The 24,266-nt window shown below is 37.9% G+C and overlaps 1 protein-coding gene across 1 annotated transcript in view; it reads right to left on the bottom strand.

Annotated features, from left to right (window-relative positions):
- Positions 1 to 5,887: 5,887 nt before the first annotated feature.
- The window catches only part of LOC132841765 (phospholipid-transporting ATPase ABCA1-like), a 139,332-nt gene continuing 120,953 nt past the window's right edge, over positions 5,888 to 24,266 (bottom strand). Inside the window, exons 41-50 of the mRNA XM_060864281.1 lie at positions 23,377 to 23,506; positions 23,136 to 23,256; positions 20,100 to 20,162; positions 19,884 to 19,990; positions 17,979 to 18,120; positions 17,078 to 17,212; positions 15,577 to 15,680; positions 15,064 to 15,156; positions 8,482 to 8,725; positions 5,888 to 6,778 (exon numbers count right to left, since the gene is read on the bottom strand). Of these exons, the coding sequence (XP_060720264.1) occupies positions 6,662 to 6,778; positions 8,482 to 8,725; positions 15,064 to 15,156; positions 15,577 to 15,680; positions 17,078 to 17,212; positions 17,979 to 18,120; positions 19,884 to 19,990; positions 20,100 to 20,162; positions 23,136 to 23,256; positions 23,377 to 23,506 (1,256 nt within the window). The 3' untranslated portion in view covers positions 5,888 to 6,661. The remainder of the gene's footprint in view (positions 6,779 to 8,481; positions 8,726 to 15,063; positions 15,157 to 15,576; positions 15,681 to 17,077; positions 17,213 to 17,978; positions 18,121 to 19,883; positions 19,991 to 20,099; positions 20,163 to 23,135; positions 23,257 to 23,376; positions 23,507 to 24,266) is intronic.

Genomic DNA, 24,266 nt, shown 5'->3' with positions numbered 1-24,266 from the left:
CCTCCAACCAATTTTTCTCCTTCCAAAATGACTTGTATGTACCTGACATCGTTACCACTTCCCAACTTGTAAATACGAACTTCCCAGGAGTTCTCGAACTCATAGTCAGTAACAGTGTTATTTTTCTAATTTACCCAGAAATTGCATTGGATTCAAGTACATTTTATGTAAAATCAAGATTGACATTTGCATAGTCATGTAGAGCAGTTCCTCATGTAGAGCAATTACTAAAGAATTCATCTAAATACTTAACAACTATAAACAGTTCCTCCCTTTCCACCCTCTATCATGAAGACTTGGGGTGAAAAACTTACTGAAAATGCTAGATGCCATAGAAGACTGTGGACACCATAGTGTGCTACCATCACCATGCTTCACTGTGAAGATGATGTTTTAAAGACACACTGTTGACCTTCTTTAAAAAAAATGGTTGGGGTGAATACTTATGCAAGACATATTCCTGTGATTTACCTTGGGGCTAAAACTAATTCTTTTCTAGAGAATGAAGCAATGCCTTCTGACGACATTGTGGAATAAGGAAGGTATTGAGCAAGTGTTAGGTTTCTGTTTCCACAGAAACATTTTAATACTGACAAACTGGTAGATCTGTAACTTCTAACACAAATGTGTGATATATTTTTCATCAGTATTTTTCACCTACATGCAGACCTTTGCCTGTGATTGTGGAATTATTGTAAAATAGCAGCAAAATAACAGATAAAGAATAATAGAATAGAATAATATAATAGAATAAAAGAATAATATTTTATCCATCCTCTACTGTGTACTGCATAGTAACCAGCATTTGAGACATTTCCTACTCTATAATTCTCACTAGTAGGCCACAAGAACTACAGAACAAGAACTGATTTTAATTCCTGAGCAGTAGTTCCAGAAACTTCATTTTTTGCTTTTCATTCAAACTATGTACTTTTTCCGAGAGCCAGAAAATATTTAAACTCACCAACACCTGAACATCGATGTTTGGCTAAACACATCACTTGTTTAGTCTTATATAAATGCTGGTTTTGACTGAATATTTGTTTTGTATTTCTTTGATCAGAGTAAATAAAGTGTGAAACATTGACAAATCAAACCTCAATAGCAAATCAGAAAACAAAAAAAAAAAATGCAAAACCAAAAACACAACAAAATTTAAGCAAAAGTGATACAGTAGGTCTTTGTTAAACGTCATTTGCTCAGTGCTGATTGGCAGAGATGGGGGACTCAAGTCATATGACTTGACTCGAGTCAGACTTAAGTTGCAAATTTTCTTGACAAATATTAAAAAAAGACTCGACTTGACTTTGACTTGACATTCATGACTTGAGACTTGACTCAGACTTGAGTTAAATGACTCAGAGATGGGGGACTCGACTTGACTCGAGTCAGACTTAAGTCGCAAATTTGAGACTTGAGACTTGCTTGACAAATATTAAAAAAAGACTCGACTTGACTTTACTTGTGACTTGCACATGTGTGACTTACTCCCACCTCTGCTGATTGGCTAAAGAACACATTAGTTTGCGGTAAACCGGTAGTTTGAGGCTGTATGAGGCTGTTCTTATTTTTTATCAAGGCTTTAATGTGGTCATCTGGGAAATAAAAACCTGTAAAAGAGAAATCAGGAAATATTCATTATTGTAACTATTGTACTGACTGCCTTGAAACCTCTGCCAGCACTTTTGGTAGTTCTGGAGGTTCCCTCTTGAGACGTTTTATGAACGTTCTACCGTTCTTCTATTAAGAAAGGGCTGGGAACACTCACGTCCTTTATAACCTCTGTCAAAGTTTATTTTCACAATATGCTATGAAAAAATGACTGGCAACAGGGTTGTTTAAGTCTTTGTGGAAGTGGATAACAAGCAACTTCACATTATATTTTCTTTCAACACTTACTAGTTATCAGACTGAAAAAAGTGTAGGTCATATTCTTTGTGATAATTACATGAGTCCAATCAGAAACAAGCATGTATCGTTTGATTAGGACTACCCTTCCAGTCGTGTTTACTGTCATGTTTTTAAATTTGTTTTGTTTTTGCTTTTGTTCTTGTTTTTTCCAATGTGCTGTGGCATTTTTGGCTTGTTGGTAACTTTTGCACTTACACACCTCCATTAACTAGAAGTTTCCATTTGCATGCCGCTCATGATCACAGCCGCATAGATTGAAAGCATGAAACTACATTGTGTGTATTTGCCACCAGTAGCAGTTTTATAGAGCTACATTAATACGAAACACCATATTCGAGCAACGGTGTGTGCTGAAATTATATAACCTTTATCTGTGTCACAAGAGAGTTTCATCCTCAGTTCCTCAGAAACCTCAGTGCATTTCTAAATCAATGGTTTTGCATACAAATTTTGTTTAATGTGTTACTATCCATTTTCTGTACTGCTTTTCTTACACAAGTTTGTGGGGAACCTGGTGTGTTTTGCAGGGGACTCTGGGCAGAAAGTAGGGCACACCATGGACAGGGTGCCAACCGATTCACAGGGCACAATCACAGACCACAGACAATTTGAAATTCCAGTCAGCCTACATTGCATGTCCTTGGACTGGGTGAGGAAACCGGAGTACCTGGAGGAAAGCTTTATAGCACAGGGTAAGGGGATGGGGAGGCAGAGGCAAGAATTGAACCCCCAACCACAACTGTGCAAGGCTAATGTGTCCCCTAATTTAACATCTTTTCTAAAGCAATTTTCCACCACATTTAAGCAAGCAAACATTCCTTCCAGTGCTCCCTGTTCGGGGTCACCACAGCGGATCACATGATTCGCATATTAGATTTGGCACAGGTTTTATGCCAGATGCCCTTCCTGACACAAGCCTCCCATTTTTGTCCGGGCTCAGGACCGGCACTGAGGTTTAACTCTGCAGTGGCAGGGGTAGCGCCCTGCCCAGGAATTCTACCCAGGCCGCAGCAAAAAGAGCTCAGGATCACCTAGAGGCCACCTTCCACCACATTTAAGCAAGATTGTTAAATTCTTTATGGTGTCATATCTATGCATTTTCTGTAATACCACACTGTGTTATAGCTGTCATTCTGAAGACTACAAAGAGGACTGATTATCATGGTTGTGTCTCTTCGTTCAGAAGATCTATATACGGATATTGATACTGATAATTCAGCATGGACATTTGACTATGCACATCTTCAACAAGGAAGGCTATGTAACCACTCTATGCTGAGCAGAAAAGCAACTCACGCTTAAGGTAGATAACCTACAAAGGCTGAGAGCCACATTTGGTTTTCCCAGGCTACTTGTCACATCTCAAATTCTGCTCCAACCTGCCGATAGTTAATAGGTCAGAATTTGCCATCAAACGCATAAATTCATGAACCTAACATTCCTTGTATCAGAAGTTAAGCATGGTGGGGTGGTTAATAGTGAGGGGTTTGTTTTTTGGGTACTTTTTAAATAAAACCCAGGAATCCTTCAGGGAAAAACACAAATGTGGTACTTTTTCTGAAAGTCCTGAAATAAGTAAATTAGAGCAAATGCCTGTAACCTGTAACCAAGATGCTAGCATACTGCTAACTGATATTGTCATGGCTTTAACTGTTTAAATGATGAGTACTGGAACACAGATTTCTAAGTACCTATGAAGTAATGTTGCATAGTTTGCGTCCTCTTAATTAATTTGAAACACAATTTTTGAGAAAAATTGCTTCATGTGTCATTAATTATACAATATGTAGAATATTTCAAGACATAAGAATTTGAATACATTGCATTTAAAATTTTAGGTAATCATTTCTACCTCAGTCTTGCCAACTAGCCAAAATGGATTTTTGTCAAACCTATCTATCATTAAATCTAAAAGCAATGCAAAAGAAAATAATAGAAATATCTCATGGTGGTGATATAGAAAAAAAGAAAGTTAGATACCAGAGGAAAGAGAGAGAGAGAGAGAGAGAGAGAGAGAGAGAGAGAGAAAGAAACTGCAAACCAGAAAAATGTAACTGATAATGAGAGACACGTGAGGAGAAAGGGAGCGAGCAAGGGGTGAGAAGAAGAAATGAGCGACACACTGTCTTCCTCTCTGAGCAAACGAAAGGTGAGATGTGTGAAATGAAACTCCCTAAGGCTCAGACGCTATGTGTGCAAATGTTTAATCGGCTGTTCGTGCACAGAGCAATCTGTCGTACAAACACATCAGGGTTTGTCAAGAACATACGCACCACCGGATCCGATCAGGTGTGTGTGGGATGTGGAAAAGTGCTAGATACAACTAAGTACTAATGCAGTGCATGTATTCATCCTCTCTGTGCATAGCAGATATGTGTGTGTGTCTGTGTATGTGTGTGTGTCTGTGCATGTTTGTGTGTGTCTTTGTGCATGTGTGAAAGGGAAATTAATAACATGAGCTGTGAGATTTTAATTGAATATCTGGGCTAAAGCACTGCATTATTTTTAAATCTACTTTGTTTTTTATTTATTTTATTTTGACTTCACACTGAAAAAATAATTTAAAAGCAAATACAGTTATTATTATTATTATTATTATTATTATTATTATTATTATTATTATTATTATTATTATTAGTGGTAGTAGTAGTAGTAGTAAAATAATTTCCTTTCCCCTGGTGACCCACTGACACTGAAGAGTCTTTCCATAAAAGACAGAAAACGTCACCGCATCAACAGTTTCCTCTGTTAAATAACACATTCAGGACCCTGTGAAGGAGTTGTTACTACAGGAAGAGTAACATATTGTCATGGTTACACCATGGGCACACCATCGTCCCCTGTTGGGTTCTGCTCCTGGTTTCTGTGGACCACTTGGTCATGCTTCTGTTGATGTTGTGCCTTGTTTATTGCGTTTCCTTCCATAGCCTTGCTAATAGTCTGAAGGTTCTGCAGATTTGATGTTTACTCACTGTTTGCTTGTTTCTTTTTACACCTTTCACAATAAAATACATATAAATAAAATGGATAGAAACCTATTAATGTGCCTAATGTGCTGAAACTACAGTCAGAGCTCCTATTCTAGAAATCAACAAATCAGCAATTTTTGACCAATCAGATTATAGAACAGAACAGTGATGTTATAATATGGCAAAAAAATAAAAAAATAAATAAATAATAAAAATAATTATAATTTCAGTTGCCCTAAACACATTCTACTAAACTTGTACAGTATCTTTAATCCGACGTTTCTGGAGTGATTTTGCATACTCTTGCGAACATTGTTCTAATTGTACATAAACGTATTTGTTCGCTTGCTAAGTTGCTGTAACTATTGTCTCAGAAACTAGTCCATTGAAAGAAATGGGTGTTTAGGGTTTAGCTTGGTTTCCATGGTTACCATTATTGACTTTTTTTTCTAACCATAATGTTCTTCTTAGGGGGGCATGGTGGCTTAGTGGTTAGCATGTTTGCCTCACACCTCCAGGGTCGGGGTTCGATTCCAGCCTCCGCCTTGTGTGTGTGGAGTTTGCATGTTCTCCCCGTGCCTCGGGGGTTTCCTCCGGGTACTCCGGTTTCCTCCCCCGGTCCAAAGACATGCATGGTAGGTTGATTGGCATCTCTGGAAAATTGTCCCTAGTGTGTGATTGTGTGAGTGAATGAGAGTGTGTGTGTGCCCTGCGATGGGTTGGCACTCCGTCCAGGGTGTATCCTGCCTTGATGCCCAATGACGCCTGAGATAGGCACAGGCTCCCCGTGACCCGAGGTAGTTCGGATAAGCGGTAGAAGATGAATGAATGAATGAATGAATGAATGAATGTTCTTCTTCACTCTCAGTCGCTTTAGAATGGCTAATTTTATTTCATAATTTAATACTTATTAGTTTACTTGCTAACTTATCTCCTGGAAACAAGATTGATTGTGTAATTGTTTATGTTTCATATGCTTCATGTCCACAGTAAAACAAACTGCTTCATATGATCATTATGAGACATTGTTAAATTTATTAAAGTGCTTTTTTTGTAAGCAAATATGCAAAGATTAAATATTCACATTGTATGAGACTTATACATATACTGTATACTTTTACAAAGTGCTACCAAGAGGAGTGTCAAATATAATATCAAATATTTTACAGTATTTGATAAACAATAAAGAAGAGGAAAAAAAAAGAACGAAAAAAAAAAAAACATTGATTAAGGAGGTTATGGCTATGGATTTAGGAGTTATGTCTAAAATGAAAGATTTATAAATATTGCACTCTGGTCCACTGTAAAATTCAAATTTAAATGAATCTATTGTTTTTTTATGTGATGATGATGATGATGGTCCATAAAAACAACTGAGGATAAAGATGATACAATTTTTGACAAGATTTTCCTCAACAAAGACATCAAAAGCGATTTTTTTCTACATGAATCGTGTATTAGTTACTACGGAATTAGCAGGAAAGAAAAATATAATAGAATTATGAACCGTAATCGATGTTTGGCAAGTTCCTAGTACAGTCTGTTACAGCATGAAGCTGAAGCTTCCTCAGAACAGTTGCTTTCCAATCATTTGTGTAATCGCTAAAATAAAACGAATGCAACGTGAGGATAAAAAGATTCCAAACAACAAATATATTTCTTTTTTCTATCATATTCCTGAGAGCTCGATGAAGATTCTTTATTAATGTTACAGTAGAAAAGTAGACTTATACATTATGCGTCTTAACATGAGGTCTGAGAATCTGTTCAGAACTCAGTGGTTATTCAGTGTTTATGCGTGTGTGGGACTGCATTGGTATTTCATCACTCAGATCTACAGGATTCTCATAGACACCATCTTCAGCATTGTGCTGTTGGCGTGCAAAATTCACAAACACCTGAGGAGAAAAAAAAATAAATTCAGATACAATCTGTATTACTTATTTAAAAGAGACAGAAAGAGAGAGAGAGAGAGAGAGAGAGAGAGAGAGAGAGAGAGAGAGAGAGACACACACACGAAAAGTTATAGACAGACCACATACACATGGGCACACACACACACACACACACACACACACACACACACACACACACACTACTATCTTTATTGTGTATTGTGTTTTATTTTGTATTCCCTTAATAGTGTATTACTTTCACTAATGTGTGTTACTATCAAAAAGTAAACACACAAATATATTTTGTAATTTTGTCCAGGATTTTTTTTTCTCCTCAGAAGAGAGGATTACTGACCTTTCAGAACTCTCTCTCTCTCTCTCTCTCTCTCTCTCTCTCTCTCTCTCTCTTACTCACACACACACACACTCACTCACACACACACACTCCGTAATCATTTTCAAACTCTTCGCTATACACAACACTACGTTGTCACTCGTCTGCCTCACAGATAATCCGTTGCATCAACTGATAATCAGTTGAAAGATACACTGCAACATTAAACACACACATCGACGCAGATGCCTCCACCACTAAAACATATAATCCTTTGTGTTATTGATTTGTACGGTTAAACCTCCCTTAAAATATACATCATACATGAAGGAAGCAGTTGAAGCTAAACGATTACAGACATGACCTTATCTCTGACCTTGAATCAGTTTGGATCAATTCTCAATTTCCTGAACAGAGTATAAATAACATTTGACATAAAATGCTTCATTTTAGGTTGACTGTACATTCCTAAACCCTGTGTTAACCTTCTTTTTCGAGTATTTGTGCTGTCAACAAGCATGACTGAATAAACACGCCGTGCGACCGCTTTAAATAATGGCTCGTCTCACATTTTCACATCAGTGAGAAAAAAGGACAGATCTGCCTTTCTGCACTCAAGCACAAACGATCTCAGATTTTACTCGTCACACACACAATCATACCCGGAATGACACACAGTGAAATTCTTTAATAAAAACTTTTTAAAAAATGAGATAGAATAGGGTCAAAAAAATTTGGAAAAAAAATTAACAGAAAACAATATAATGAAATAAAATAAAAGTAGAATAAAAGATAAGAAAATAATAAATAAGATAAGATGAGATCAAATCAAATAAGATCAAATGTAGAAATAGTAGCAAATGAAATGAAGTGGCATGTCAAGTACTGGACAGTGGAAAAATAAATAGACAAAATATAAATCAAAAAAAGGACATGACTTAGTATAATAATAATCTGCTTTTATCTTTTTTTTTTAAATTTGCTGTGTTGTTTTTTTGATATCAAACTTCCACTGATGTTTCAGTGTCACAGTCACAGTCACAGTCTATTTCCTCCTCGCTACTTCTGACCGTCTGACATTAGCAAGCCGCTTTTGTTAGGTGTCGCTCCATCCTGGTTTTCACATGATATGAGGCACATGCTGTTCAGTTTCTGATTGGGTGTCTGTTACTAAGCATCCAACAATAGCGTTTTAACCCTGCAAACTTTCACGATGTATATGTTTCCCCCGGAAGCAGTGGAAAATGCTTCGAATTTACAAGTGTGAAACGTTCCTCTAACGCTGTTAACTCAACATTTTGCATGTTATCTTTTTCTACACAATTTTTACGTCTGTCAGTCTCAGTATTAGTGTGTGTTACGTAAGTGTTACCTGATCCAGTGTGGTTTGAGACACTGAGTAGTCCTCCACTCCCAGTGAGTGCTGGGATTTGCTGAACTGGCTGAAGATATGTGAGAGAGCGCCCTCACTGTAGGGCATCTGGTACTGCAGCGTGTTGTGATGTTTCTCTTTCAGAACGCTGCCCGGGAACGCCTCATTCACAAACTCCTCAACCGTGCTCAGATCAGTGGCACCACCTCTGACGCGCACTATCACAGTGTAACCTTCGCCGAACCTGCAAACAGACACACATACATACAGGTATTGCTATCTCTATTGGGTATTCCCTAAATTGCGCAATACTTCTGCTAATGTGTGATCTTAAAATAAAGGAAACTTTTAATAAATCATATATATCATTTAATAAATCAATCAAAATCATATATATATATATAAAATTATATAATTAAAAACTCCCATCCTCATCAAAGAGATACATACAAAACTCTCTATAGAAAGAGTTTATCCATTTCTCTATCTATCCGCCTCCTGACCAATCAGATTTGAGAATTCAAGATCATGCTTTACAACGTGCAAAAGATAATACAATTGCCCTTATTCAAACACACACACACACACACACACATACATATATATATATATATATATATATATATATATATATATATATATATATATATATATATATATATATATATATATATATACAATGTAATAATCACACATCAGAGCAATTGAGCCAAATTATGGCAAACATCTGTGTGCAAACACATGCTGCGGCTGATGTGAAGACGGCACAAGGAGCATATGGTTAATATTATCCATCTCTCCATGGGCTTATAATTTTCTATGCAAAATACACACACTTGTTATTTCACACTTCTCATCTTTCTGTGCCTGGATCCACACATGCTCAAATACTGATCTTCCAGTTAATGTTTGACTGCATTTATCAATAGATCCTGCTGTGTGTGTGTGTGTGTGTGTGTGAATATGTGAGTGTGTGTGTGTGTTTGTGGAACAGTGCTCCTCTTGTTAGTTTGTCATTAGAGCTCTCACAACCTGCTGTTTTCTGCTTAATTAATCCCCTAATGTTTTATTTACTCATTGTGATATGTGTTAGGAACAATTCGTAAGTCATGCACAGGGAAGCAGGACTTATTACAGACAGTTCTGTGTGTGTGTGTGACAGAGAGAGAGAATTTCTCAGTTGAAAACAATGAAGAAACAGCTTGTGATTAGCTATTGGCTACTGTACTCGATATTTCTCATATCCTCACTATTACAATACTAACAGTAGCCACGCCTCCTTTACTGTGGAACACTCCACAGGCCACACCCACTTTACTGTGAAACAGTACACAGGTCACACTTCCTTTACTGTGAAACACTACATAGACCACACCGGAATACACTTACACAGCAACAGCATCATATGTTTCGTTTACCGGCTTTTTTCCCCTAGGGGAAACGGTGTAAGGACACTAAGAAAGGAAGAATTGAGAACAATCATATTTGCAAAAGAGACAGGACCACCTGATTATAGGTTAGATGGAGATTGTATTCATCTGAAAACGCTAACATTTTTTTAGTTGGCTTTAAGTAAAATAGCCGAAATAATTCAAGAAAAGACTCCGCTGTGTCAGAAGTGCGCTCAGTCCGAGACACTCCATGAATTTTAAACACTTCATGCACCTTTGAGGCTCTTTTGAGCTGAATTAAATCTAAACGTATCTTGGAAAATCTGATTTATTTAATAAAAATAAGCTCTTATCAAATTAATAGTATCTGGGCTTCACTTACTGCTATCTCGACCTCTTGAAAACACGTGCCAGTTTTTTCTCACAGTCTATGTTCTGCACAGGTCATGTTGTGGTAAAGATCATGTACCACAAGCTCTAGAAAGCAAGTTCAGAGTTTATAGGTCACAGCAAAAGACTATAATCTGGCAGACCAATCATAAAACGTGCATTTTACAAGCACAGTGATGTGGGTTATGTTGTGTGTGTCTGTACCTCACAACAGATTCTGTTCTGATTTATTGCTTTTCCCAAAGTGACTGTCTGTAGGCAGGTCCAAACTTTAGACGATCTTATAAAACACTTCCCCTGTACTCAGCGTTAGTGAACTGCATTAAGGCGCTTTGTAGCTTTATGTCATGAAAAACATCGGCTGAGTGGACAGACAGCGAGACACTCTTATGTCTGCGACAAGTGACAAGAGGGTGGTAAAAGAGTGTTTTGATTGGTGAAGGACAGGCTTATGGGGAGTTTTTATTGGGCACGGTTGTATTTGTGTTTACTTAGAGGCTGATGGAGGTGGAGCTATAAAATGGTTAACGTTTATAGAGTGATTGATTGAGATGACTCATGAGTCTTTTTCAAACACGAAAAAAGATGTGTGTGAGCGGGCGCATGTGTGTATGAGACTAAAGAGGTGGGAAAGGAAGTACGAACAAATAAGAAATAGCCCAAACAGGAAATTAAATTTTGTACAGATAAACCAGACCTATTGGCCAGGTCAGGTGTTATGAAAACTCTCCTTGGCCCAATAAGTTGCACTTCCCTTTCTTTTCCTTCCCCTCAACAGACACAGATTAAGTCTAATCACAAACCAAACAGCCTAGAGGTGAAGTGAAAACTTCACACCTTTATAAACCGTTAAGATCCTAAGGGAACTTGAGTCCCTGGATGACATCCAGGGGTCCAGACCTCTAAGTCTTGACTGCAAGAAACAGTGAACCCCCTAAAGCATGTAGCATATCTCAGACCAATGTAATTACACTTTATAAATATTTGCTGATGATTACGGCTGCTTTGATGTAGTAGTGAAAATTGGCTTACTGAAAAGAATATTCCCCTTCAGACATCAGCGATTCTTCACACGGATCCTGGTGCCAGAGCTTCCGGAAGAGTGTTATGATGGACATCATTTCAACATGGGGAACAAGCCAGGAATACAGTTGCTCTGATCTTTATGGATTCTTTGAAGTACACTACAAACACTTTAGATGTTATCCTGCTCTTTGGCTACACTAATAACTAATCCCGAGAAGGTAAGATCAATGAAGAAACTTATGAGGCAAAAAATCTTTTCTTAGATGCTCCAGTTTAACAGATTGTGCCTTTAATATATAGTATGAGGACAGAAACACCCCGATATGGGGCACTTCCTTAAACCAAATATTCTACTTTCTGGGGCAACTAGGACATTTTCAATCACTATTATTATTTTATCGCTATCGCAAATCTGATCTAAGATAAGTCAGAACACTGTTGGCTTTCAGTGAGGGATGTTTTTACTTCTGTTGGGATAACCTTACACAGAATTTTAGTTGTTGAAGATACCATCTCCAAATTTTAAAAGCCAATGAACAAGCAACTGGGGCACCTCAGAGAGCAGAAAGTTGTTTGATATCATCGTTTACTTTGAAGATAGAAAAATGTGAGTAAAGAAAAATGTATTTTTTTTGGGAAGTTTTCTATGAATATATTGCTCCTAATAGGAAAAATGTACAGACTGCTACATAGTGCTGTAGTGCTGACACTGGAGACTCCTTCCATACATTTTAAATATCTCCTATTAACACCATGTTAATTTTTATACTGTATGTTTTCCTTTGTAAAATAGAAACTTCATTTTTTTATCTGTTAATTATTAACCTTATGAATATTCTCCATCTGTAAAGGAGAAACGATAATAAAACACGGACAAGGGGATGATTTGAATTACAGATAGCACAAGCGTCAGAGCTGCTGATATACAGTAGAAACTGGCAGGAAAGGCGGGGATTAAAGTAGAACCAAACACAGGGATAACAACTAATAATACATAATAATGGGTCCATTACGAACAGGTGAGTATTGAGGAGACACGTGACACAACGCACTGCCGGGACACCCCCTAATGTTCAATGTCCAAGAAAAAGCCCTGACAAAAACTGAAAGCCCTTTGGTATAATTTAAAAGATTCTATATGCTTAATCTGCGTGGCTTCTGTGTTTTTACATTTATTTACATTTATTTGTTCAGCAGATGCTTTTATCTAGCTTTCATCAGCTTAGCCTCTTCTTGCAAGCCATAAAACTGCATTACCTTCCATAACGTGTTAATAATTTATAGTACTGAATATATGTAGGGGGGCACGGTGGCTTAGTGGTTAGCACGTTCGCCTCACACCTCCAGGGTTGGGGGTTTGATTCCCGCCTCCGCCTTGTGTGTGTGGAGTTTGCATGTTCTCCTCGTGCCTCGGGGGTTTCCTCCGGGTACTCTGGTTTCCTCCCCCCGGTCCAAAGACATGCATGGTAGGTTTATTGGCATCTCTGGAAAACTGTCCGTAGTGTGTGGTTGCGTGAGTGAATGAGAGTGTGTGTGCCCTGTGATGGGTTGGCACTCCATCCAGGGTGTATCCTGCCTTGATGCCCGATGACGCCTGAGATACAGCACAGGCTCCCCGTGACCCGAGGTAGTTCGGATAAGCGGTAGAAAATGAGTGAGTGAGTGAGTGAGTGAATATACGTATGTAACATCTTCCTCTATGCCAGTGTTTACATATTTTTCTTTTTTGCACTGTGTCTAGGAAGAAGTGTACAAAAGTAGCATACGAATTTCATTATATATTGATGCTTATGCACTCTTTATGCTCATCACAAGAAACGTATTAGTACTGTACAGTGATTTACACGGTTTTTTAGCAAACAACAATAAATGTAGCGCTTACGTACAAGATATTAAACTGAGTGCTGGAGGAACCAGGTGCACAGAGTAGACAGGCAGACAGACAGACAGACAGTGTGCGACTGTTTTCTTTGCTCATGCGAGTATGCATATCAGTAGACTCTGCTGTATTAGTGACTAAAAACAGCTACTGTCCTAGAGGTGGCAGCAAAAGGAAAGGAAGAGATGAAGCAATGGACTGAGAGAGGTAAAAGATGAGGTGATGTAATAAGGGGAGGAGGGAGGGTGGCACGGCTAGATGCTAAGGTGATGGAATGTTTCGGCAGCTTCTGTTGTCAGACACACATTATTGCTCACGACCAAACGCACAAAAAAATTCCCAAACCACTTCAATCGGCTTATGACAGGAAGGGTAATGAGAAATATCACACAACAAATTCATCCCTGCTTCCATCTCTACCTCCTCCAACGTGTTTTCACCCATAAAGCAATCAGAGCCATGTTATCCCCTTTAATATACCAGCAAACACCCAAATGCTATCAAGCTTAGACTTCCTTAGTAACACACACACACACACACCAGGTTAGAAAGTGGGGGAAGTGAGACAAGGAGTGGAGGGATGAAGAGACAGAAATTAAGGGATGTAGCTTTTGTCCCAGTGTGAAGCTGCACCACACAGAGTGCTCTCAATGAGGGAGAAACACAAGTGAGAAAGAAAAAGAGAGACCTAATCACTTCTTCACTCATTAAGCACTCCCACGCCTCCTGAATCATTAATTACAACAGCCAGTGGAAAGAGAGAGAGAGAGAGAGAGAGAGCAAGACAGATGACACAAAGAAAAAAATGGATGCATCAGTACCATGTTTTTTGATCCTTTTCACAATCTTCCTTTTTTTTCTCTATATTGTTTGGTTGTAATGTAAGATAGTTTTGTTCTTTGTTCTTTTTTTTATAGCTTTATTATGTAGCTACTCTTTAGTTACCGTGTATCGATTATTATTGAAGTGAAGAAAAGCAGGTTTTGTTTCACATTTGTTCTGACTTCTTGAAAAAACACACTGTGGGTAAATGCTATTATTTTCACTCACCTAGCGTTTCTTACTTTGTTTACTGCAACCTGGATTATTGTGTTTCTTGTATTGGAGGAGTAATTTCACTTTAGTAGAAAGACCTGTATACTTTCACATTCATGTGGTTCTAATCTGATAATCATGCTTAAAATGCTTAAAATCATGCAGACACAGGTCAGGAGCTTCAGGTACAAAGCTGTAATGTTCACATCAAACATCTGAATGAGGAAAAAATTGTGATCCCTGCGACTTTATCTGTGACATGGTTGTTTATGGCAGATGGGCTTTCAGAAACTGGTTATCTCCTAAGATTTTCACACACAGTTTATAGAGAACAGTGTTTAAATAATTCTATGAGCAGAAAGTCTGCAGGCTGAAACACCTAGTAGATGAAAATCAGAGGAGATCATCTGAGAAAAGCATCTCAGACACACCACACATTAAACCTTGAGGTGGATACATCAGGTTCCATCACTGTCATCCAAGAACAAGAAGAATCTGAGGCTATCCTGGGGAACAGACTCACCCAAACTGGACAGGTAAAGACTGACAGGTGAAAACTGCCCAGTTCAGGTAAAATTTATAAGAAAAGTAGAAATAGATATGAGCAAGAGAGAATAAGAGAGATATTCGGTCATGTGCTTTTCTTACAACACACACATACACACACACACACGCACACACAGCAAACTCCTACCCTTTGTGTGACATTTAGTGTTGTATAGATCTCACCTTTTATGTTGGACATATGGCCACAAGCGCACGATATGACCTCAAGGGGTCCAGAAACACGTAAATACTGACACACACACACACACACACACACACACACACACACACACACACACACACACAGACTCATACCTGCTTTTTAGATGTTGAAGGCTGCCCAGACATTTAAACTGCCCATTTACCATGATGGCCATCCGAGTACACAGAGCTTCACACTCCTCCATACTGAAGAAAGAGACAGATATATGTACTGATATAGTGTGTAACACACACAAAGGTCGTGATGTAGAGATTTATTTGTTAGGCAGTATTTAAGGCGTGCAAGTGCCCAGACAGACAATTACTAATGACACTATTTATGTGTGTGTGTACTGGACACCTGGTTCTGTTATGGGTGATTAGGTCCTAGTTACACATGCGGAAGAGAAAAGTGATTGTGTCTGCCCTGCATTGCACTTGGGATTCATTAAAACCGGAGCACACACATACACACACCAATCAACAACGACAGAGAACGCTAGGGAAAGCTTACCTACAATTAAGAATAGAGGACTAATGTTTTATCACATGTTGACAGATCATAATGAGAGACACCTGTGCAAGGTGTGTGTGTTTGTGTGTGGGTGTAAGTGTAATGAGAAGCACCTGTGTGAGGTGAGGATGACAGAACGACCCTCTTTGATCACACTGAGGATACAGTCCCACAGGAAACGGCGAGCTTTAGGATCCATCCCTGTGGTCGGCTCATCCTGCACACAAATACAGGTAGAGAGGGTTTAACAGGACACAGAGTAACCACCAGAGATTGTAAGAAAAAAAAAAAATCAAATGCATGTCTAATTATCTTGTATGTCCTAATTGTAATTTTAGTTCAGACCCTAAAATAATGGAAATATAATACATCTGACTTTCTGCACATTTGCAGGCCCTGGACCAAAACATGGCTTCTTGGGACACACACAGGTTCTCTGTAGGCATTTGGAAGCAAGAATGATTCTCAGCCAAACAAAAGAGCCAAAATCCGTAAAGGGCAAGATTATCTATACACACATACACACTCACACACACAGAGGGGATTAGCTTCACAGTGCCAGTGCTGGCCCATCATTCCTGCTGCAGAACACACACACACTCCTCCTTATTATCTAAGCCAAAATGGGCTGAATCCGTTACCAAGGACTTCTTTTATTTGATCAATTTATTAAACACTAAATCACTGTTATACTAATTTGATTCCATTTGCAATCAGATAAATTCAATCAACCTACTTTTGGTTGTTTTTGAAATTGACTTATGTTTAGATAGAAGCAGATAGAGTTCAAATGATTCATTTCTTTTATTACTTTATGTTATAGAAGCTTACAAAAACAGCCTCTCGCTCGTCTTCTCTTTTGACGTTATACAAAAGATGCAGTATGTAACATTACCATGAAACATCAAGGCCTCCCTTCTGAAGACTTTCTCATGTCTGCAAAGTACTAGCACTGGAAAATCCTTGCAAAAATGCTAAATAAACATCTCTTTGCAAACCTGAAATAACTTTCAGCGGAAACTATTTTCCAAGACATGCTTATAGAAAAATAATGAACTCCTTCAGCGATCTGATTTTGAACACGTCCCTAGTATTTTAGTCCATATAAACTTGAATATTAGTAAAATATTGGCCATGAAAATATTGGACTGTATTGCAATCTGTAGAGGATGCATCAAAGGACTCTTCTAGGACTGAGTACTCACTAAGCACGTTTTAACTCGACTACTTCGAGCTCATGTTCATCCGCGAATAATCTTTTATGAAACACAGACAAGAGGTTCTGCAAATGCAAGCCCAACTTTAAGCTTATTTTTAATTACATTTGGTGAGACAGACTGTTGGGGGTCGGATGATTTCGCACTTAGATTTTGTTGGCCTGCAGGTCTGAATGAGATTTTAATCCGTGCAAACAAAGTGCCGTGTGCTTTAAATTTATATTCAAAATGAACCAGATGACTGTTTTTACATTTTGTCCTTCAAGTTGATGGGAAGTTTAGACTGGGCTTGATGCAGAAGTCACTAACTCAAAATGTCATTAGTTACTGCTCTCTAGTACACACTTGTACGATAATATAGTACATACAAAAGCACAAAGTGGTGGGGGTGGCCTACCAGAAAGACAAGAGGAGGGCAGCCAATCAGAGCCATAGCTGTAGACAGCTTGCGTTTGTTCCCTCCGCTGTAGGTACCTGCAGATTTGTTGGAGTATTTTACCAAACCCAGTTTCTGTATCCCCCACTCTGCTACCTGGGAGAGAGAGAGAGAGAGCGAGAGAGAGAGGGAGAGAGAGAGAGAGAGAGAGAGAGTTGGCCAGGGACTGTTTACAGTTTATGTTCATTTGATCCACAATGGTAATTTTCACACTGCTTTTTCCTATATTGTCTAAATGCATTCATGTAAGTTATCTGTGTGTTTTGTGTCTGAACTACCTATGCTCTGTGTGTGTATGTCTGTGTGTGTGTCTTGTGTGTGTGTGTATCTGTTCTACCACAGGGCAGCAAAGGCTTTAGTGAATGCTGAGTCCTTGGAAGGGACAAAGGGTCAAACAGAAGAGGCATGCATATAAAGGCCCCACACTGTGTGTGTGTGTGTGTGTGTGTGTGTGGGTGTGTGTGTGTGTGTGTGTGTGTGTGTGTGTGTGTGTGTGTGTGTGTGTGTGTGGGTGTGTGTGTATGTGTATGAGTGAGAGAGAGAGAATGGTAGTGAGCGTAAACGTGCCAGCAGGCATTATGCCCAGGCAAGCCTGGCCGTAGGATCAAAGGCTGCCATGCTGGGATCACAGAATCTCTCTCTCTTTCACACACACTCACTCACACACACACACACACACACACACACAGACACATTTTGCTTGGAAATATTCAGCAGCATCCTATTCCATGGGTTTATGCATTAAAGATGAGTGCACACACCTTTGCCCACTGAAAAGGTGGACATAAAAAGTGTGTGTGTGGTGTGTGTGTGTGTGTGTGTGTGTGTGTGTGTGTGTGTGTGTGTGTGTGAGTTTGGTTACCGTAGTAACCTCTCTCTCTGGCACCCCTCTGAGCCGGGCGTAGAACTCCAGATGCTCTCGTCCTGTTAGGAGGTCATCTATGGCGTCAAACTGAGGACAATATCCCATGTTCTGATGGACCTGGCTCATCTCTGTCCGAATGCTGCAGAGAGAGAGATCGAGAGAGAGAGAGAGAGAGAGAGAGAGAGAGAGAGGGAAGATAATAAAAAGGAGAAAATAAAAAGGGCTTTCAATTTATCTACTAATCTTAATCATATAGCCAATTTTCTCACACGTTGTAGCATTTTTTCTTGATTCATCCAGACATCCAGCCATTAAATTACTTTTATGTTTTTTTTTGTCCATCCATCCACCCTTTTCTTCTTTCCCTCCATCCTTCTTTATATTATATCCAATTTTTCACTTGGCCATCCACTAACCTTAAACTAACTAACTAACTAACTAACTAACTAACTAACTAACTAACTAACTAACTAACTTCCTTCCTTATTGAGAATATATAATATATAGAAAATATTTTTTTAATTGAAAAACAAAACTTCTTGTTTCAGACTTCCCCTAGTTTGTAATTGATCCAAACATGACCTGGCAGCTCAATTTCCATTTCCATTCTTAGCTTATTCACACGGAAGCCGCAGCATAAACACATTTGCAGTGAGCCTCAAACAAATGTCCTCCTTTATGCATCTTATCTTTTTTCTCTTTGCAAAATAAGCCAACACTACCACCATCTCTTCTCTCTGCCCCATTTGTGTCTCTTTCCCTGCCACTACCGCTGTTCTTTGTTTATTTATTCAAGCAGAGTTGCGATGTCTATGTAAAAAAAAAAGGCCAAAACAAGCCCTGTCCTAACCTCATACACACAGTTTCAACTATTATTGGAAAATATATTGTAATATTTAATACCTCATAAAACCTTATACAAAACATGTTTAACAGCATGATTTATTATTTATTACAACCCAGAGGCACAGTGGTGCAGGGGGAAGTGTTGTCACCTCACAACGCTACAGTAGCATTCCCAAGCTAATGCTACTGTCTTTGCCAAGCTCCTTAAAATGTTTAAATTAAGTATCATGAATAAAGTACATCACAAAGCTATGATTAAAAAAATATTAATCAATTCCATTTCTTCCAGAAACAGACCCTAAATTTCATTGTTTTTCGATTTCAATTTATTACAATTCCAACATTGTAAGAGATCAACTTATAAACTTATAAACATATAAGTTTGTGGTAAATGTATGTAGATGTTTTATTAGGTAGCTAACATCAATTGCTAAGGCTACCAGTTTAATTAATATGCCTATATATATATATATATATATATATATATATATATATATATATATATATATATATATATATATATATATATATATATATATTAATCTGATACTGACTGTCAATATGTCTGTGTTGATTCTGTGCTGCACATGGAAGTAACCAGACTTTTGAATGCTAGAATTTCACTTGTGGTTGAGATAATGTACAAGAAAAGAGAAGCATAATTGAAGACAAACTGGAGCATCCGAATTTCACTATATAAAGTCATTCCTGAAAGACAGAGTAGATCAATTCTTTGTTCAATTAGAGGACATATTAAAACCAGAACACAGCCATGACGGCTCTGTGGTCACATGGTGCCGGCTTGTCTCGTAGCTGTTATAGGCAGTACATGCTCCTAGTTGTGTAAAAAAATTAAGATTGATATGACTTATTTTCAAATGCATATTATTTAGCTTTATATTTAGTGTTAATATTCAGAAGGTTTGTATTAGTGTTGTGTTATTATGGTTAAGATTTTGAAGGCTTATTTAAGGATCAGTGTTATTAGTGTATAAGATACTAAAGGGCATGATGAAAGTTTCTGATGAGGTTGTGTATGCAATTGGTTGTGTTTACCTGTATACACTGAGGAAGGCTTCTCCACCCGAGGGCTGAATGTCTCCAGTCAGCATTTTAAAAGTTGTGGTTTTTCCTGCCCCATTTATACCCAGTAGGCCAAAGCACTATCACAAACACAAACATGCATACAGCAACATAGTACCCAGGGGCTATTATTGTAACAGACACATGCTGATAGTGGATTCATTAGCACTGCTGGAGATTTTGACTGACCTCAGCAGCCGGGACACCCACAGTTATCCTATCTACTGATGGAATCTTCTTACCCGAGTACACCTGCAGAGAGAGAGAGAGAGAGAGAGAGAGAGAGAGAGAGAGAGAGAGAGAGAGAGAGACAGAGAGAGAGAGTGAGGGAGGGTGCATGAGATATAGAGAGACAGACAGCGAGAGAGTGAAGGAGGGAGCAGGAGAGAGAGAAACAAAGAGGCAAACAGACAGTGAGTGAGTGAGTGAGTGAAGGTGAGCATGAGAGACAGACAGACAGACAGACAGTGAGAGAGTGAGTGAGGGAGCATGTTCGAGAGAGAGTGTGAGAGAGAGAGTGTGAGAGAGAGAGAGAGAGAGAGAGAGAGAGAGAGACAGACAGACAGACAGACAGACAGTGAGCGAACATATTTTAAAAAGAAAACCTGATTTTAAATGCACTTTTACACACCGTCTGATAAGAGACTGCTGTAAATTGTTTACTTTAGTACATACTTTAGTAGCAGTACTACAAATAAAGTCAGTTTTTCTTTTTTTTTTTTAATTAGAGAAGCTTCTATTCTGATCCAAGGATAAACATGAACCTTTCCTTTCACACTGGTTATCAACCTTCTGGTTATAGGTACATGTAAGATAAAATATTTTGGTTATACTGTATACATTAATAACCGATAGATAGATAGATAGATAGATAGATAGATAGATAGATAGATAGATAGATACTGTAGATAGATAGATAGATAGATAGATAGATAGATAGATAGATAGATAGATAGATAGATAGAGACCACTTTATACGTACATCATATACCGCTTCATTTTTAGTTTTGGAACAATAACAGTGATAGACAGACATAGAGGTTTGTTGCCTTGTTGTGTACACCTTTTCTGTGTCTAATCCTTGCTTTGGTTGTTATTATTACTCTATTGTGTCATAGTTTCTTCGAAAAGTCTAATTGTGCATTTGTCACATGAAATATGAGCCTTTATTATTGATCATATCAACTCTCTGATAACATTGAACCTACACTGACTATAACTGAACATGACACCTAAGTTTGATTTTGTCATTCTGATCAGTTGATGCTAATTTTGAAACTAAATGTCATCTCATTAAAAAAAAGAAAGAAAGTAAAAACAACTCTCTGAAAGGGTTTCTAGTATATAAGAAGTGCTTACAGATTTTTTACCAATGTGATGGGGAGCTAAAATAAAATAGTAAATTCAGACACAGAATATATGTTCTGTTATTTTCAGTTATTTTACTAACTGCTTACAAATTTAGGAGGCAGCTGAGTTATTTGTGATGCTTTTAACTGATGGTTTTTAGTTATTATTCAGTCCTTGCTCTTTTATCCAAAGGCAATTTCTTTGATTTTTAAAGGCTTTTTATAAGCTGATGGTGCTAGTGAATTACAGTACATTAGCAAGCAGGCTAAATTATACTTAAGTTACTAGATTGGTAGTTAGATTATTGACAATAATTTCAACAAAAAGAATTATCTGAATAAATTGTGTGGTTATAAAAAAATGTGGTTAATAAACTATAGGAGATTTTGTGCCAACATGTTAGCGAGAATTCCATGTCACCATCATCAAAACATCAAATGAGGTAATATATTTTGAATAATTAATGCTCATCCTTCAAGTACAGTTCCAGTGATTTGTGGAACCAATGACAGAGTGCATTCCTGCTTTTCAGGTGATTTGCTGTGGTTCAACACTTTGCTAAGATACATTTAAAAAAAATAGGATAAGTTTGGCCATAAAAGAGACTATAAGTAGTATATGAAGTTAATATTTATATTAACAGTGTAACTATTGTATTTATATTAACAAAACTAACAAACCATATACAATTCTCTGAAACTTAGCATTCTATAGTTGAAGGCTAGTCGCCCTCATGGAACTGGCAAAGACTGGAGACGAGTCTGTAGGAGACGTATGCGGTGACACTTCTTACTACAGATGTCCTCTGTGTGTGACATCTGCTCACAGCATTTGTGTTAATGATCAAAGTGAGTCTGTGCGGTTTTCAAGATGAAATGTCCTCGGTCTTTTACTCTTTATCTTATCAGTGCAGTTACAGCTGGGTGCACACATACTGGATGTGCATTGCTGAGAAGATGCAGCTGTTATGAAGATGAAGCTCCAGGCTGGTCGCTGAAGCTAATCTTGTTCTGCTCTCAGCATGATGGGCAGATTACAGAGCAGTAGCCCACCAACCCACATTAAACCATAGGAAACCTGCTTCTTAAGCAAACACTCAAATCAGTACCGGAAAGTGGAGCACTTGAGAGTCGCCTTGAGAGGCACGTACTGTACTGGTGTACTTTCAGGCCAATAGACTTTTACTGCAAATTAGAGGTGGGCCATTAGACTCACCTCCTTTGGTCCTACTTCCTGATTCAGTGATTCCCCGACCAAGACACAAAGTTGTCTCGAGGAGCATCTTGCCTAAAGCCTTTTTTTAACAACATCACAAGAGAACTATTTGATAATGTGTAGTAGCATCAAATTGTAGAAAAAGAAAACAAAACCTGCAACAAAAAGATGACTACAATTTTGATTCACTAACAACAAATTTCCTGAAACACAACAACTAACACTTCCTGCCTTGGTGTCTTGGTGAGATCACAATTCTCAGGTCGCCAAAGGTACCTTAAAAGGCATTCTTGACCTTCAATACGTATTTCAGAATAGAAGGTCTATCATATTTATCTATAAAGAGTTATTTGTTTTTCATCTCTGGGGAAAACATTAAAGGTTATGTGAAGAACCATATAGCAGCATATCCCTTTTTAGAAAAGGGTACAAATAGCTATTGTAGGTCTTCTAACAACAATGTTTGTTTTCTCTCGTATGTTTGAAGCTACCACATCTTTTCATCATCAATAGTTCTCACAGCCTTGGTCAATGATGGGTTGTGAGTTTGAATCCCAGTGATGTTGAGCAAGACCCTTCAACCTTCAACCAAGACCATCAACTTTTGTTCAAATAAACTTCAAATACATGTAAATATAAGAAATAAGTAAGAAAAAATACCTTGGTGAGGTCACAAATCCGGAGTAGATCATTTTGGGCATTGCCTCTCTCTACTCGCTCACGCTCTCGAGCTACGTCTTCATCCTCTTCTCCTTCAGATCTTGGCAACACAGAGACTAACCTGCACCATGCCATATCATAATAGTGGAAGTTAAGTTTGTGTAGAAGAATTGTGAAGATTGTAGCTGCACCTTTAAATCTATAAGTCTTTATTTTGTGTGGTTTTGAGTTCAGAACTCACCGGGGTTTACAGAAGAACTTATATTGGATGAGGAGGGTGAAGCCGAACATGACTACACCTTGTATCCCCATGGCAAACAGATTCTTCCCCACCATATTCCAGCTTAGGGGATCCTCAAACCTATTTTCTCCTTTGAAAGACAGTTAGATTAGATTGCTTTACTTCTGTGCAGAAGGTTTTGAGAGCAAAATTGTGTTCATGTTAAGTGGGTAAAGACAAAAATGTTGCAATGACAGCTTTGAGGCACTTGCAAACAGCATCAGCTTTAATTCTGGAACAATACAGTAATTAGATAATTAGAACAAATAGGTCATTTTATCTTCTGTAACAATATTACACTGTCACAGCTGGTTGAAAGCTAATGAGCTTTTAAAGAATAATTGAGGAAGATACTAAGGTTAATCACAGCATTTTCCTCAATCAATTCCAGAAATAGGTTTGTTTGTGCATTAATAAATTCAGACACCAAGAGTACCAAACTTCTTCTTAGGAATTAATTATGTACTCTTTACTCAACTCTACAAGCAGACACAGCCATAAAATAAAATAAATTAAATATTTATTTCAGATTTTTCATGAACACATGCATACATGACTCAATATTGATGTTGTTTATATACATTATTGAGTGCGTGTGTGAAATATGCCTTTTTGAATGTGTTATGTACAGTAATAACCATTTAACATAAAATATTTAACAAGTATGAAATCAGGAATACCAATTAATAATATGACTGAAGGTAAATGAAAACAGATTCCTGAGACCATACACATAACATTAAAACCACTGACAGGTGAACAGAATAAAATCAATTATCTCCTTAGTTTCACCTGTCAATTGGTAGGATATATTAGACAGCAAGTGAACAGCCAGTTCTTAACTTTGATGT

The sequence above is a fragment of the Tachysurus vachellii genome, chromosome 2 (assembly GCF_030014155.1).
Source record: "Tachysurus vachellii isolate PV-2020 chromosome 2, HZAU_Pvac_v1, whole genome shotgun sequence".
NCBI classification, from domain to species: Eukaryota; Metazoa; Chordata; class Actinopteri; order Siluriformes; family Bagridae; genus Tachysurus; species Tachysurus vachellii.
Note: the sequence above shows the minus strand (reverse complement) of the source record. Positions and strands in the feature narration are given on the sequence as shown.